The sequence below is a fragment of the Colossoma macropomum genome, unplaced genomic scaffold (genome assembly GCF_904425465.1).
Source record: "Colossoma macropomum unplaced genomic scaffold, Colossoma_macropomum, whole genome shotgun sequence".
Lineage (NCBI taxonomy): Eukaryota > Metazoa > Chordata > Actinopteri > Characiformes > Serrasalmidae > Colossoma > Colossoma macropomum.
Genome location: NW_023494787.1, coordinates 6,620,053 through 6,637,941, shown reverse-complemented (window position 1 = coordinate 6,637,941; position 17,889 = coordinate 6,620,053). Strand labels below are relative to the sequence as shown.

At 41.1% G+C, this 17,889-nt stretch overlaps 1 protein-coding gene across 2 annotated transcripts in view; it reads left to right on the top strand.

Annotated features, from left to right (window-relative positions):
• Positions 1-2,614: 2,614 nt before the first annotated feature.
• Positions 2,615-17,889, top strand: part of jarid2b (jumonji, AT rich interactive domain 2b) — a 171,785-nt gene continuing 156,510 nt past the window's right edge. For both annotated transcript variants that reach the window (XM_036565982.1, XM_036565981.1), the window contains exon 1: positions 2,615-3,239. In XM_036565982.1, coding sequence (XP_036421875.1) covers positions 3,189-3,239 — 51 coding nt within the window. In that variant the 5' untranslated portion in view covers positions 2,615-3,188. The remainder of the gene's footprint in view (positions 3,240-17,889) is intronic.

Below are 17,889 nucleotides of genomic sequence, written 5' to 3'. Positions count from 1 at the left end.
TCCATTCTACCTTAAATGGTTTGAGCATTACCTGCCATTTCTTTTAAGGTGGAATCGAAAATATGAACAAGAAACTGGTGAATTTCTGCTTCATTTGTGGTATGTGTGAGGTGAAAAAGGCTGAAGACCTAAGCCAGCCAAAGAGAAATCTTTGGATCGTGAGAATAAACAGGAAAAGCTTTCAGCTTCTCCCTACTCAAAGGTCTGCTCAGTTGGGTGAAGGATGAATTCTGCAGCTTCGATCATTTTTGAGTGGCAGTCATGTTAACATGCAGCCTGACAATCCATTAATAATCCGACTAATAGAATACATCTATGTATACACCTCAATCGGAATAGATTAGAAATACAATTTCTATCCAATTGACCGAGGTGGGTAATCCTGTAAATAGTACGTTAAATAGAAGAATAATATCCATGTAAACGCCTGTATCTGATTACATTCCCAATCAGAAAGTTTAAGTACGTTCTGATCATGTTCGTCACGTCATAGTGAAAGTTTATACCGTTCAACATGGCGGAGCAGAAACTGGTCTGCAGAGGAGACGAAGTTCATGCTCTGATCTTTAAAAGACGGCGGTGGGACGGGCGTCCAGCTGATGTGTCTCAGAACACGACGTCTTCCTCTCGGCCTTCTTTAATAAGGACATGTGGAGGATGTTTTTCTGAGTCTGACATAGTTTTAAAGCAATTAAAAACACAAGCGCTGCTCACTGCTGCTCGTCTTGCTCTGACGGGACTCATGCGATGCTCGTTGTCATGGTAACGTCTACACTAAGTGGTACTTGCGTAATTTTGGATCGGACTACTTGCAGGGAGCATGTAAACGGAGATATTTTATCAGATTTTTGAGTAAAATGAGCATAAAAAACCTGAATCTATAATCAGAATTTATTCAGTAGGATTCCCAAAAATCTTTGCATGTAAACACAGCCACTGATTGATGACTGATTTATGCAACCTAACTATTTATGTCTGAGTTGATCTCTTGTGCTTTATCTAGATATTGAGTACAGTTGTGAGAATGCAAGAACGTTAGCAAGGCTCAGCTTAAGCTACGGCCAACACTGAGTGACCCCATCAAACACAAATATGCAGATAGATACACTACATAAATACATACATACATACATACATAGATACTCACTACTGTGATCACGACGATCTTTGATGGTGTAGTTGATGGTGCAAAAGACAGAATCATGCTGACCCTGAGGTGTGTGGGCTGCTGCAGTATCTACAAGGTAATTATAGATATCTGGATATGGTAGATCAGACAGTAAGGCATATTCAGGACTCACCTCCTTGTTTCTACATCCTTTGTCTATTTTATTAGCTCCACTGACCATATACACACCTAAAAAAGATGGTCCTTCAAGAGTTCTTTAGTGAAGAAAATGGTTCTATATGAAACCATGAATACTCAAAGAACACTTTGTGTGATTAAAGGGTTCTTTTCATGGTGAAAGCGTTCTTCAGATTGATGGAGAATGTGCTGTAGATGGTTCTATATAGACACTTTTAAAAAAGGGTTCTATATAGCACCCAAACAGTTCTTCTGTTCTTACACACTTAAAAAGATGGTTCTTCAGTGGTTTCTTTAGTGAAGAAAATGGTTCTATATAGTACCATGAACACTCAAAGAACCCTCTGTGTGATCATTCAAAGGGTTCTTTGAGTGTTCATGGTTCTATATAGAACCATTTTCTTTACTAAAGAACCTTTTTTGAAACATATAGGTGAGTTCTACAACTACAGACTGTAGTCCATCTGTTTCTCTGCATATGTTACTCCCCTTTCATTCTGTTCTTCAGGACCCCCACAGGACCACCACAGAGCAGGTACTATTTGGGTGGTGGATCATTCTCAGCACTGCAGTAACACTGACGTGGGGTGTTAGTGTGTGTTGCGCTGGTACGAGTGGATCAGACACAGCAGTGCTGCTGGAGTGTTTAAACACTGTGTCCACTCACTGTCCACTCTATTAGACGCTCCTGCCTTGTCGGTCCAACTTGCAGATATAAAGCCAGAGACAGTAGCTCTTCTGTTGCTGCACAGTTTGTGTTGGTCATCCTCTAGTCCTTCATCAGTGGACACAGGAGTGTCAGCTGGTCGCCTCAACCTGTAACCTGGCTACGGCACTTTGATTCTCACAATCTGTGTAAGTGAATATCATTTGAAATAGTTCTCCTTCTCTCTTTAATATAACCTGCATTGTTATCGCAGGACTTCGCTGGACTGATCTGCAACACTGCAGTCCTTTTAAATTTCCCGCGTTGTTGTAATATTTTTTCCCTACCCGTATTCGCACAACACCCGCCTCCTTGGCTAGGATTGGTAGTTCCCACCTCCCTCGCTGCGATTGGCTCCCTGGCACACACACAGGTAGCCGGCCAATCGGAGAGCAAAAGCAAGAAAGGGCCGAACGTCGAGCAAAGTTTCGCCGTTGCTATGGTGAACCGGAACGCCGCGATTCGGCGTAGCGCTTGAGTACGAGCTCGCTGGCCAGAAGGCGGGACCCTGCCAGCCAATCCTAGCACGGAAGGAGGGGTTTGTCGGAATACGGGTGGGGAAACAACCACCACATACTCGCCGCGGCTGTTTCGACGAGTTTGTAGAAGGAAGAAAGAAGCCTGGTCTTGTACACATTAGCTGTGGTGCTGGAGAGTTCACTCACCGCCTGCTATCGCTCTAGCCTGGGACGCGAGCACGGAGCGTGTTTTTGTACTCGTTTTAATGTTATTTATTTCGCGAAAAGATGTGACATTCGCCGTATGAACACACGGCAGAGAGAACAGGCGTTAACGGTTTAATGTGTTTTAAAAGCCGGGATGTGCCAACGGTCGCCTCTCGTGCACCACTAATGTAAGTTGTTTTTAAACTATGCTAGCGTTCGGCTTTCGCTGCTCATCATGGACAACTGAGTCGCTTTTGTGGGATTTTATCGACAATTCCCAGCTACAGAAGGAAGTTTAACAGCCGAAAAGGGGGGATTTCTACTGGGCGAGCAGGCAAAACTACACACGGGGGGATTTAAATCGTGTTTTTTCCTATTCTCTCCTTTTTTTCTGGGGGCTTTGCACCGAAGACGAGAAGGAGACGCAGAAGAAGACCAAATTCATGTGGCGATTCTTTCCTTAGCGACACACATTTGGGATTTTTTTTTACATTTTTTATTTTTTTACAGGATGAGCAAGGAACGGCCTAAGAGAAATATCAAAAGAAATATCAAGAAATACGTAAGTTTTCCCCTCTTTTTCTACCCTGTTTAACGCGAAAGCTGCAGAGTTGCGAGTTCGCATGTGTTTGTGTTTGTGTTAGCTAGGTTAGCGTTCCGTGTGGGGCTGGGTTTGGATTTTTGATGGAAAAAATGCAAAGTTTGCACGTTATGGTTTATAAAGGGACGGTTTTACGGCTGTGGTTGTGGTGCATATGTGGCTGAGAATGGCTTAAAATCTCTCACAGGGCTTTTCAAGTTTGGTTATCATCAGTTTTGTTCGACACTCGTAGCAAAACTCGCTGAAATGCTGCCTTTTCTAACACTTGGTTTGTTTTTGTGGAAGAAATAGCACCCCGGCGCACCAATATGAAGTGTAAGCAGCTCGGCTTTTGTTCGTCTCTCTCTCTCTCTCTGTCTCTCTCTCCCTCGGAGTAGAGAGAGAGAGCAGCAGCAGCCATGGCGCTTTATATTCCGGGTTCCGTTTCCCCTCCACAAAAATAAACAACGAAAATACACACAACTGCTCCATAACTTGCCATCATCCACCCTCTTTGCGTCCCCTCTGCGCGCTGATATCTGGAGACTGCAGCACGGCTCTACCTGGAGCCTCTGGCCGATGGTATGGTGCTCTTGCCCCGGCTCATTTCCACCCCCAACCGCCCCCCTGGGGTTAGGAGGAGGCTTCTACCCCCTATTTTAGGAGTGAAAATGCCCAGAAACTGCCCTTGTGGGGGGTTGCTTAGCGTGCTTCCCCCTTATGCAGTGCTGCTGTGCCAATGTTGAGCATTTAATGGAGGTGCATTCTGCAACATTTCAGCTCATCGTTTTTGTTTTTATTGTGCTTTTCTCCTCTCTCTCTGGGCAAATCTGTGGAGTTAAATGGCTCAAGCGCCACGGAGAACCTCCCCACTGCTTCACATGCAGCATTTCAGGCAGCTGGTTCACATTGCTTATTTGTGGGGGTCGTTTTGTGCTGTTTTAAAGAGGTACAGAATCATTTCATCAGCATGTGAAAATGTGAACAGGCTCAAACTGGTGGATGTGGGACAGTCTGCCTTGTTTAACTTTAATCTGCATGGTTAAGACCAGCCTAACAAAGACCCCGGCTGCAGAAGCCTGGGCCAGTCTAAAGTCTCCAAATGCACCAAGATCTTTTGGAAGATTTCGTATTTTTTAGGTATTTAAATACCTAAATGTTGCTACACAGCATCCTAAAGATGTATATGAGGCTAATAGGAGGAGAAGGTGTACATGGGGCTGTCCCAGATCCGTGTCTTTTAAAGGGTTAGCACGAGAGGAGGAAAAAAAAAGAAAAGAAAAAGAAAAAAACTGGCTCTGAAGCAGTCACGTGCCTCTCTCTTTAACTTTTCTTTCAAGCAGCCCATGTGTTTTAATGACTACTGTGTGGGATTTCATTGTCCATCACTGTTTGGTCTCATTATGATCAGTATTTTTAAGAGCTGGCAACAGGTTATTTAAAAAAAGTGAAAACACGGTGACAGTAGTGAGCTTTGTTGGTGTGTTTGCATGCATGAGCCTCTGGCTGCAGCTGGAGGTTGGCTGACTTGCAGTGCTTTTCTTAAGGTGTTTTACAGCTGCTCTCTTATTTTAAAGTAGCAAGATGGTGACCCTGCCGTTTGATTTGTTGAAGTTGGAGGAAATGGCTGTCAGCCACAACTCTGAGTGTTTTAATAAACACGAACGAAACATCTTTTACTCCCGTAAAGCTGATATAACTAAAATTGTTGCCAAATTCACTTTTTAAAGGTCACTTATCTCGTTGGTTGTTCGGTAATGTTTGATATGCTGGTGAACAGGGATTTTTTTTTTTGGTAAATGTTGACTCATATGGTAAATGGCAACTTCTTCATCTGAGCAGAAAAGAAACAGCTTATGGAAGGGATGGTGAGAACATTTCATAATAATACTAATATGCATCATATTAAAAAGTGTCTGAAAAATGGAAATTTTCAGGCTTCTCAATGCAAGTCTACAGAAATAAAGGTATGAAATTGTCACGGGGACAGTACCCCTCTGAGGTGGTACCCTCAAGGGTACATTTCAGTACCTTTAGTCAGTGAACGTAACTGTTCCATTATCCATTTGAAATGATATTTTCTAAGTTGTATTGACTCCACACACCCGTCTCGTCTCCAGGCTTTTCATTTTATTGTTCTCTAAGTTATGAAAAGATACAAAAATGTACTTTTCACCTGGCAAAACTTATTAAGGAACACAGTTGGGCCTTAAAACCACTGTTGTGCCTTTGAGGGAACATTTACATTGTTTGTACCTTGATGAACAAAACACGGACCTGCACAGCACCTTTATTTCTAACAGTGTAGGGTGACGTGTATGAGCTGTATATGGACTATCTCAGAATCAGAAATAAGCAGGTTGTTTGTCCTGTTTTCAATGTGCTGTCGTGACTTACTGCTTTGTTTGAACATAGTTGTTAATATTATTACGAGTAGTAGGATTCAAATTAAATTGTTCTACCCAGTTGTGTGAGTATCATGCGTGTGGTGTGTAGAGGGAGCGCGCGGAACATGGCCGATCCCGTCACGTCTGCACAGCGCAGGCAGCTGTGGGTGAAATCTGGTCCGACTAAACCAGGCGAACAACAAAAACAACCTGGAGGAGCCGTCCCATGGGCCTGCGCTCGCCGCACAACTCTTGGCCCTTCTAATTTAACCTCCCCTTAATTAGCGTAAGACAATTATACATGCTTGGCTTAACCATATCCCATGGAACAAGAGTGCAAGTTGTTTGCCCACCACCCCCCTCTCACATCTGATGTGCTATGAATGTTATTAAAATTCATCTGCAGGAAGAGAAAAAGGGGAAATTATAATGGGTGGTAAGCAAACAGGGAAAATACAATTGACCTTGATTGATGTTAAGAGTGCAGTGTCAAAAATTAACAGGGTGTGTAAATTTATAACCAAGTGATCAAAACTAGTTAAATATTTTTTCAGAGTAAAGTGGGTGAGGAAGTGGGTGGGGCTTATGCTTCACATGCGCTCAAGCTCGATTTCTGGCGATTTCAATATTGTTTTGTTGATTTTTGTTGATTGTCGATATTGGTTTGTTTTGTTAGAGGGCAGCAAGATAGGCATTAATAAAACTTCTATTGGATAATTTGTTTTATTTCTCTGAGCTAAACCAGGCTGTGCAGTGTATAATCATTTTTAACACATAACAAAGATCAACCGACACTTAGAAAACTGTATGTAAGTGCTAGATATATCGCTCCACCCCTAATAGAAGGGCATGTTAACAGGAGAATAAAGTTAGCGAGAGTGCTTCTTCCCACTTCTGCTTTCAGAATGACCTCCTTTAATGGCAGATGAGGCCGTCCTGACGAGCACCCTCAGCGAGGCAGCATCTCCGAGTAATTATTTTTGACGGATATTTTAGATTGGAGAGTTGCGCCGGTCTGGAGTTGAGGCCTGGCTAATGAATGCAGTCGGAGCGCTCATTTGTGTTCTTGTTCTGTTGAAGTGAACATGGCACACAGTTCAGGGGGGAACCAGGGGGCTACCAAGGGGGCTAGCCATGTGTGGCCATGTGTGTGTGTGTGTGTGTGTGTGTGTGTGTGTGTGTGTGTGGAATTTTTTTTTTCTTTCTTTCTATCTTTCTCTTTCTCCCTCTGTCCTCCCCCTGTTCTGATTTTCTCTTCCTCTCTATTTTGTCTGTCTTTCCTATTTCTCGCAATTCTTTGCTCTCCCTCATGCTCTCTCTTGTTTCTTGTCTCTCCCCTTCTCTATTCTCTCTATGCATCTCTCTCTCTCCTATCTGTTTCTCCCTCTCTCTCTCTGCTCTTTCTCTCTTTTTTGTATACCCTCTCTCTTGTTCTCTGTTTTGCCTCGCTTGTGCTATCTTTCATTTTCTCCTCTTTTTCTTTGTCCCCCACTTTTCTCTCTTCCTCTCTATCTCTGTCTCTTTTTCTCTGTTCTGTCTGTTTCTTTCCCCCCATCTCTTTCTCTCTACCACTCTATTTTGTCTATCTTTCTTTCTCTATTCCCTTATGTTCGCTCTCTCTCTCGGCTCAGCTGGGGTCAGGCTCTGATTCGCGAGCATGTGTGCGCGTGTGTGTGTGTGGTGGGACGAGCACAGCTGCTGCAGGGGCCTTTGCAAATGTAAAGGAGCTGTCAGTGTTTGTTTCATCAGGCACACAACTGATGAGGGCCAAGTTGAAAAATCCACTGCAGTGTGTGTGTGTGTGTGTGTGTGTGTGTGTGTGTGTGTGTGTGTGTGTAGCACAAAAAGAGGAAACAAAAATAGAGAGCAGGGCCAAAGCCCCCTCGTGACCCCCCCCCCTTCTCCTCACCCTTCAGCTTTACAATGTAAATGTGAGCACTCGGACCATTTGTGAGGAGAAAGCTGCAAGCTTGTGTGTGTGTGTGTGTGTGTGTGTGTGTACGCACCAGTGCCTGCCCCTTAGCTCCATGCGCTTCATTTAACCCTCTGTTTTAATGCAAATGGTCTTTTTAAAGACGTGTTTTTTTTAAAGGGTGTGACATGGCAAAATTCATGGATCAAACCTCAGGAGGCCTTCTATTGTAAAGGCCTGGAGATACAGACTCTGTTCAATCTGAGTTCATTTCACTCACATGAGCTGTGCCTGACCCCCTTCTCTCTAAAAGTGCTTTGCTTTCATTCTGCGGAGCCGGTTGTTAGCCTACACACAGCCATTTCTGACTTTAAACTTTACTATAATGTTTTTTTTAAAGGGCCATATCATGTAAAACTGAATTTTCCTCTCTTGTGTGAATAACATTCTGATGTAGTAAGTAAACACTGTAAAAGTTTCCAAACTATGTGGAAACTGAGCTGCAAAAATGACCCTTTTTTTTCATTTGCTTTTGTTATGTCACTAAAAATGATGCATCTATTCATCTATACAGTAGTTTTAGTCCTGCCCATTCATGGAGTGTTTCAGCCGGTTTCAGAACAATGTAGGTTATAGGCCCTTTAGTTAATATCATGCGAACTCTCATCTTAAAGGCAGCGTGAGATTTCCAAGTGAAAATTGTGTCATGGATGTTCTCTGAGCTAAGCTGAACAGTGCTAGGTGGGGGCGGTGGGAGGAGGAAGCGGTGAAACATGATGATATTGGTTAGTATTTTTCTCCACCTGCTGGTGCGCTCACTACACTTTGATCAAAGATTACAGGAAAACAAGAATTTTATCTTTTAAATGATTTTATCATATCAGTATGACTACAGACATGAGCTAACAAGGTAAAACAAGTCAACTTTTGAGTTTAGTTGGACTTTTAACATCTTTTAGAGGACCAAAATGGAAGTAAACAATGTGTTTTATCATCAACAGTTTTAAATGAATGAAGGATAAAATTGTATTTTTTTTTTCTTGTCTGTAATGAAATAGTTTTTCGTTTGAGTTAGTCGTATCCTTTTCTCAGAGCAGTGCATGTGTGAAGCCTAATGCTTTTTCATTAGCAAAAAAAGTACTATAATGAAAGTTAAAAAAATCATTATACTTTAGCTTTATTGCCAAAGTGGATGTAAAACAGAAGTGTGTGTGTGTGTGTGTGTGTGTGTGTGTGTGTGTGTGTGTGTGTGTGTGTGTGAAAAAGCTGGCTGTGCTCCAGTGAGTAGCTTCGCCAAATCTCTTGGAAGTCAGTAAGCTGGCAAACGTGGCCGCTTTAATAAGTTTATATATTTATTTCTGCTTTTTATTTTGTCTCTCATCTGGCTCTTTCTGTTTTTTTTTCTTGGCAGTGGTCGTCTGCCAGCAGACAATGTTCCACTCTACTGCGTCACGGTGGAAGTTCCACAGCGATCTGCACCGAGAGCTGGCTGCTGTTTTTGGCCGCTCTGTAGCTGCTCTGCTTTTTAGTGTTTTGTGGCTGTTGTGTCGCTGCTTGGCGAATTATGCAATGCGACCTTTGACTTCTGAGCCCTCGTGGTCGCACACACTCCACCGTGTATGGGAGCACAGTTTCTTAGCTAGTGTGTTAGTGTGACTGCGCTGAAGAGTAGACACACGCACACAGAGACACACACACACACACACATGAGCAGGCTACGTATGCGGATGTGCTCACGTAACGTGAGGAGTTTGCTCCACTGACATAAAACCAGGTGCGGCATGGCTTTGATATACGCTCTGGCTTTAGAGTCAAGAATGTGAGTGCTGTAGTAAGAGCTGATAAGACACAATCTGAGAAGCATTCCATTTTTCTCTTTTTCATTCAGGCGAAAAGATTGGCTGTAGCCGTGGAGAAGGTTTACAGTGAGCTTAGTGCTAAGCGGTACTGACAAAAGTCAACATCTTTCTTTTTTTCTCAACTCACGATATTTAATGTTTAGTATCAGTAAACAGTAAAATTAGTGAAGGTGCGGTTCATCAGTGCTGCTGCTCAATGTTAAAAGAATGCCTTAAACGTTTGACGCAGCTTGTTTTGGCTGCTTTGTTCAGTTCTTCTCTTCAGATGATGCCAAAAGGGGCTGAACGTTGTGTTGTAAACATTAACCAGACACAAACCACATTTAAAGAAAGAAAAAAATTACTATTGTGTTTTGAACTGTTCTTTTTAAAACAATCCGAGGCACCCAGAAAAGTTGATACTCTGCAGTTAACCAAGTTTTTTTTTTTATCTGTCTGTGCTGCTGAAACTTAAAAGCAATATGGATTTACAGTTATAGATGATATATCAATATAGTGATATATCACTTGGAATGCTTCAGAAAGCCTTCATTAGAACAAAAATAAACCACTGGGACAAAACAGCTTACAAATTGGTTTGTTCATCGGACTCTTTCTTACTGTAAGAGAGAGCAGTAGAATAATTCAAAATATGCCAACAAAATACTGCTGATTAATCAAAACAGTAAATTTTAATCCATTCATTTTCTTTCAATTCATTTCAATTGAGTATTTGGGACAGGCCTGATCTTCACGACCTTCCTTTCTGGCCCTGAAGAAAGACGGAGAGTAGGATGGCCGTGGCAGCGAGAACAGGGTGTGTGTATCTGTGTGTGTGTGTGGGCCATCCCAGCTGCAGTGTTATATGCTGAATAAACAGTGTGAGCTTGTCTTTGGTTTGTATTTAAATAACCTGTTCCTGCAGTGGGAGGTTTCAGGGCATTTAAACATTGTGTTCGAGTTGCTGGTATAATATAACATGCTGCTTAATCAGGTTTCTGCGCAAGCTCTACAGAACAGCACAGTTGTTAAAAGTTTCCTCATTCTTTCCTCTCAAAATCCTTTCTTATGCTGCTAGCACCATCTCAGGCACTAGGGTTGAAAATGTTGCACATATAGAAACAGCCTTCTCAATATTAATCCCCATTAGAGACACCTAATGCCACGGTATTATTAAGTTTGCATGCTGTTACTCTTCCACGAATGGCTGGTTCCTTTTTTTCCATCTTTTTTTTTTCCTACAGAACGTACCCTCTCAGTTCCTTTATTTAGCTGTATAACCTCAAACTGAGTATTGTGACCGAGAATGCAAGATTTGTTCTTTCGTTACAGCCGTTGCTAGGCTGGACGAAAATCCCATTCAGCCTAATGAATTTAGATTGTTTTGCTATGTAAAGCTAACATTTGCTACGTTGTGGCTAATCGAAACTAGGCAGGTTAAAAATGACACAACATAAACTACACCTGATCTATTTTAACGGTGCAATCTTCCACATGCATACAAAATAAGTCATTTGAAATGAATAACCCTCTAGTTTTGCATTTATGACAAAAACAGAGCGTGCTGGGATGAATGAGATTTTTGTCAGTGTGCTATCAAGCTTGTCCAACCTTGTCGCACCTAAGTTGCTAAGAACGAGGCCAAAAATCGAACGCCTAGGTGTGATATTTCTTTATTTTTTCAGTTGAATTAGTTAGAAAGTTGAATCTTTTCTTGGAGGCTGAACTGATTAGGCATAGCAGGTACACAGTCAGTTGTGAAATCAGTCACACTGAGCAGATTTACTGTAATGAGTATGTAACTTACACCATAGTCATTTCATGTTTTAAATTCTCTCTCTCTTCATGTGTTAACTTTTTCACAAGGATCTCTTTCCTCGTCTGAGCATAATAGAAGTCTCTGTCAGGCACTGTCAGAAATTAGAGAGCTCAGGGCAAAAATGTTTTCAACGTGGCCCTAAACCTAAGATGCCAAGGCCAAAAAATGTGCTAGTGTAAAAGAAATGATTACGTTTTAACTTGGTGTAAGCTAATCTGGATTTCTTAAACAGTAGATTTTTATTGAAGTCTCTGCCGCATCTTTACAGCATCTCTTGACAACACTGAGGTGAATGATGTGGGAGCACGTTTTGGTTAAAAGACCTACACTCCTTCACTGAATCTGTTCATCAGTGGAGAACAGTCCAGCTGAACAGCACATAAGGTAAACAAATGCCCTTATAAAGCCCAAACTTGGACCTGAAATCAAATCTAGGGACAGAAATTGCCCCTTGATAAAGTTAATGTCTGAGCTGCGCTCTCGGGCTGTTTGTGCGGAGTTGTATAATGTGGAGCGTTCTTGCCAGCCTGCAGGAGTAGCGAGCGCGCTCAGTACGTGTCTGCAGCTCTGTGTGTGCGTGTACGCCTGTGCACTGAGTGCCATGTGGCTGCTATTGTTTGAGTGCAGTGAAACAGAGGCCAGGGCAGATAGGGCCTCTTTCAGACCCAAGGGACACTGAGGGGAAAGCGCTTTGTCTAGTGTTTTCAGAATCAGAATTGAGTTTATTTGCCGTATATTAACTAGGGCTGCACTATATATCATTTGCTATTCACGATAACGGTTACCCAACAATATGCGGTGCGTCTCAACAAAAGTAATATTAGATGTGTCTGCAATACACTCATCTTTTAATTGTAATGGGGTGGACAATATGATATCTTACAGTGTTGTAATAAATTGTGGCACACGAGCATATCATCAGTATCGTCGGTACTTAAAGGACACTGACTAACAGCATCTTTCTTTACAAAGAGAACGTACTTAGTTTAATTGTCTTTAGTGCAGCGTGTGACACATTAAATAAAAATCATCATATTCGGAGTGATTGTTAAAATGTGGCCCAGCTGGGAAATTCTACCTCTTCCAGCTACCTCAGAAACTAAAGGTATGTGGTTTTGCACTATTGCACACCCCTTTTGTCATGTTTTCCTTCATGATACTGATATTACAAAAGTCTATAATATGTAAACGAGCCCTCTAACAAACCACTGAGTGTTTTACTGTGTGACGTGAGCATCCTGACTAATGGCAGATGTTCTTTTAGGTGTTTGAATCATCCAACAAATAAACAAGTCATTTTAGACACAAAATTATGTAGTTCATAAATGCGTTCATAGCGCAGTAAACTTGTATATGCTCCTAAAAATTAAAACCTTATTCTCTGTTCATATTGCTCTTGTGTTATTGTTTGCTGTCCGGTGTCGACCAGAGGAGTATGGGTTCACCTTTTGAGCCTTCGTTCGTCTCATGGTTTCTTCTTCTTGCTCTTAGGCAGTTTTTCCTTGACACTGTCGCCATTAGCGTCGCCGGATGTTTCCGTAAACCTGTTTTGTGACGACGCCTGCTGTAAAAAGCACTATATAAATAAACTTCGACTTGACTCGGCTTGACTAATACTACTACAGTACCAGCATGAGTGTAGCAGTTGCATAATATGTAGTAATTTCATCATGTGATATTTTGTCCATATCTTGCGTCCCTTTTGTTAACATGTGATATGAATATTATTGGTAGTTTTATTGGTAGTCTTATTAGTAGTCTTATTGAACATGTACAATAGCATGTATGAGGAATTTGAGTGGGACTGCATTGATTAGCCATTGTTTGGTGTGTTGGTGCTACATAAGGATGAGCAGGCCCAAACTGGGATGGTTTTTCTGAGCGTGTACACAGAGCCTCCACAGGAGCGTCGGTCATAGATCAGCTGAGAATCTGAACATGTCGCCGTGGAGACGCCAACACGGCAGGAATTGCCACTGCTTTCAGCGCTGGAATATTTACGTTGTGTGTGTATGAGAGAGAGAGGGGAGAGAGAGAGAGCTGTGTATACAGTATTAATCATCTGTTTGGCTGCAGATCAGACTCTCTGGATACATGTGTGCTCGATGGTTATTCTCCGCTTGCCTGGTGCTCTGGCTCATTTTTTTTTTCTTTTTCTTTTCTTTTTTTTTCAGTTGTTTTGTTTTATTGGGCCAAATGAAACTTTGGAAGCGTTCCCTGTTTCAACCTCATGCAGCTGGGCCTTTAAGCATGTGAACTTTTCTCTTCCAGCTCTTCCCTTCCAATTGCTCACTTATTCTCAGGCTGGGGTCACTTGTCGGTTTATCGATAGCTTCAGGCAACGACTATGAAATTGATACGTAAAACTTATTGACTTTTTGAATGCATAAGTGTTCTGTGCTCTGATGCATCATCCAGATCTCCAGGTTTATGTGGTGTGTTTGCACACTGCCGTGGTTTACCTCAGTTCTACACTCATGAAGACGGTTATTCATGAGTTCTTTATTAAAGACAATAATTATATATAGAACAGTGACAACTCATAGAACCATTTGAAACCCATTGACCAAATCAGCCAAAAGGTTCTTTGCATGGTTTACTGATTCTTAAAGTAACATTTCTATGTAGCAAGAACAGTTCCACCATTGGAAGGGTTCCACTAACTTATTTTGGTACTAAATGGAACATGTTTTGTTAGTAATGTAGCTACAATGCTAAGAAAATGTATTAATTTTAGTTGAACTTTGTAACAGCCCTGATTAAGGCTTAGTAATCTAGACTTGCGTGAATAGATACTGTCCTAAGCATTAAATATCTTTCATATATGACGAAGAACATTTATATAATCAATCATTTTGTCTCAATGTGTTGGTTTTGCCCTTAACATTTTCTCCTTGAAGCATTTTCGAAATGTGAAATGTGCTTCTTTTACACTTCTCTTACACTTGGAAACCTAAAGCATTAAAAAAGTCAGTGAGGTTTTGAGAGGATTTTTTTAACAAGTGTATACCTGAACATTTTTCCTCTTTAATTACGTTGTCACTTGTACGAAGTTTCACTATATGAGTCATGATTACAAAATACTCATTTATCAGATCAGATTACAACGCAACCCAACCCCCCACACCCTCACCTAAAAAAAAAAGAAAAAAAAAGTTATCTACCTCTAATTAACATCAACCGATAACTGCACTGTGGCTCTTAATTGGCTATTCATGCGCTTGCCTCAGATTTATGACACTCCTAATGTATGTCTAATGAATATAGATATGGCCTCCAATGGTCCGTATAATTAAACATAGGAAAAAAGGTATTCTGCCTCGCTGCGCTAAACTTGGCTAATTTTTCTTGAAAGATTACAGGTGTATGATTCTTTTAGCTGGGTGTTAATCAATGCTTGTAGGATTTTCTATATGCACAGAGTGATACTGTTGTATTTCTTTATTTGTTTCTCTTAAATACTGTCAGAATATGATCGCATGGTGGGATTTAGAAAGGAGCAGATTGTTTAAAACTATCAGATGCTCTAGTTGTGCTGACAAATGGACCAATAGAAATGGTACAAATGACTTGGAATAAAATTTTGACGTAATGTACATTAAAGTTGAGAACATTTTCCCTTCTCCCGTTGGAGATGCAAAGCTTTGTTACAATAGTGAGATAAAAGTGCTTGAGAGGAGCACAAAGTAGTTTTATTGAGAACACTCTGGTTACCTGAGCACCCTAGAACTGGTGTAGACGACTGAAATTCTAAGTACATACTGGAGAGTACAGATTGTAAAGCTGTGTCTGAGGTGAACTCTATGCCTTCTCAGATAACGGCCCTCCGGGGCTTGGCCCCAGACCCCTCTGACAATCAAAGACAAAGTTGACAGGACGTAGATAATATCGCTAGTGTTCTGCCCTGGATAGAATTTCAGTCATTTTGACTAATGAGGCACTTAGAGCTCTGAAAAGCTCTGACTTCACATTTTACAGCGCAACAAACTTTGATGAAGTCGCGGATTCATGAACACACACACACACACACACACACACACGTGCATCAGGGTTTACTGCGAAATTTCTGAAGGCGCTACTATGCACGGTGTAGTATTTAGTAAAAGTGAGACAGACAGACAGTCCATGTTAATAAAAACTAAACAAATTATCACTTTAGGTGAGTACACATAATTTAAAACCACCTAAAGACTATGTTACCATAGTGACCAAAAAAGCCCCCCAAAAAAAACACACACACAAAAAAAAAAAGAGGGGCCTAACCACTATGTTGTCATAGCAACCATCATGGTGCCAGCACACACACACACACGCTCATTCTCTCTCTTTCTCTCCCTCTCTCTTTCTCTCCGTCTCTCTCTTTTCTGAGTCTGCACTTGAGGGTCTGAAAATAGTGGTGCTTGGCTGGCGCTGAGAGGCCATAATGAGCTCTGGCTGTTTTTTTTTTTTGAGGGGGGGGTGGCGGAGAGTGTCTTGGCCGCTCCGTCATGAATCAGCTACTCGACAAATGTGCTGCTGCTTTTGGGAGACGCGCAAGAAACAAAAGCATATAATTGGCCATTTATTAAATGATGGATTTCGCAAACCGCAGGCATTTAACTGGCTGTCGAGCCATCCTTGCCTTGTTCTTTGCTAGTGCAGGTTAACCTTAGAGCAATACTTCAGCATTTTTCAACTTGATCTCTCTCTGCTGCACTTGTAATATGCGGGTGATCACCATGATTACCGTTAACCATAATTTTCCTGCACTTTGTTAAAGAACAGAAACCCCTTTAACTCAAAGCAGACTTAAAATAGAAGCAGCTGCTTTTGTGTTTTTAGGGCAGCTGCCCATACAAGTGTGATTCAAGTTAACAGGTTTTCTGTTTTTTTTTTTTTCCAAGTGCAAAGAAATGTGTTGAAATTGTTGTCTGTGGTAATCGACCATATGCTAGAGATGCAGTTGATAGAGATTAAGTTGAAAAAGATGGAATGTGTTGCTTTTAATGCTTTGTTTTTCTGCATGTGGGTGTGCAGCAGTAAGGCCCTGAGCCAGTATTGATCCTAGTGTCTGATGATGAGTTTGCTGTGTTTTCTTTAGCACCAGTTTGAGATTGCGTTCAGTTGTCAGTTCACACTCACTGTTTAATCTCTCTGTCCATTGCTTGGCAGTGTTGATATACTTCAGTATCATGATATAATTTTTTTTTAACCCCGTAACAAGCCAAAGTTTTATTACACAATTGTGTAATCTAAGAAAAGCTCCATTAGTTTGTATGAAGGCCCTGTAGTTACTGAATAACAAGTCTTTGTATGAAATAAACCCTTAACAATCCAGGTTTAATTTATCATGTTATCAGACTATAAGTAAGCCAGCATTAACAAAATTAATGAACCCAGCACTGCAACTCTTACAAATCTGACAGCTTGTTTGGACCCTTTTCTTAAAATGACGCAGATATAAGTCTCACACAGTACTGAAAACTCGAACCAGAGAGAGAACTCATATCCCTGAACCAAAACATTCTGTTTATTTAGCTTTTCTGTATTTTGAAGCGTTCTTTCATCTGAAGCAGCCAGCAAATAGCATATATTGCAGTTAAGTTTTTGATATCCATCAATAAAGAAAAATTAAAAATCCATCTTGTAGGTCTATCTTAGTAGGCCTGAGCTTAGCAGACTAACTTCATATTCAGCTCAGCTCTAAGCCATAAAGCTGGTTTTGTGACCTCTGCATTCGCTGACATGAGCAGTTTGTTTTCCAGTAAGAGTGTTTCGGTGTATTGAAAGACAGGTAGAAAGTTACACATTTTAGTCATTCTTTCTTTTGGAAGCTGGTAATTTTAGCCAAAACGAATGCCGTCACAAATTCTTCAGAATATTTTGCCAGAGTGTCAAAAATTAGTCACAGTCTCACATTTACTTGCAGTACGTTATGTGTGAGGAGAAGAGCTTTGCTGCCAGTGTCTTCCTGTGGAAAGTCTCAGTGACAGGAGCGGTGCAGAAGGAGATGAAGGGGAAAAAGTCTTTCGGCAGATATCGTATTTGATATTACTGTAAATGTATATACTATAAACGGTAGGCCTTTAACTCTGAGCCATAAATTTTCCCATTAGACTGCACTAATTCTGTGTGTTGTTGGTATAGTATAGTTAGTACTGTCTTACACTAACCAGTACTGCACTGTGTACTGCCTTAAATGGTCCATATCATAGAAAAGCCGGTTTGTCTTTGTGGAATAAATGCATACATGTGTATGTTAACATTGTTAAAGCTTCAGAACATACTGTTCACTTGTCAGTTCACACTTGGAAACTAAATCATAAAAACTGCACATTTTAAATCCAGTGATTTTGAGGTGTCACAAAAAGGCATTTTACATATATCCACCTATTCAGTCTACAGCTGTGTAGCTCCAACCACTCATGCTTAAGTTATAAGGAGGTGTTAAAGCCTTTTGAATTAAGCACAATGCAGGGCAGCAAATCCAAACACAGGTCATTTGCATAGATCAGTCTTAAAGGCACAGTAACAAAAAAGACTGGCCTCTAAAACTCTGTCAATAAAGAGAGATTGGAAAATGGTCATGTAAGTGTTTTTTTTTTTTGTTTTTTTTTGTTTTGTTTTCTTCATAGAACCACACAGACATCGTAGGCTGACCTCAGGTAAACAACACAAATAAAAGAAAAAAATGGAG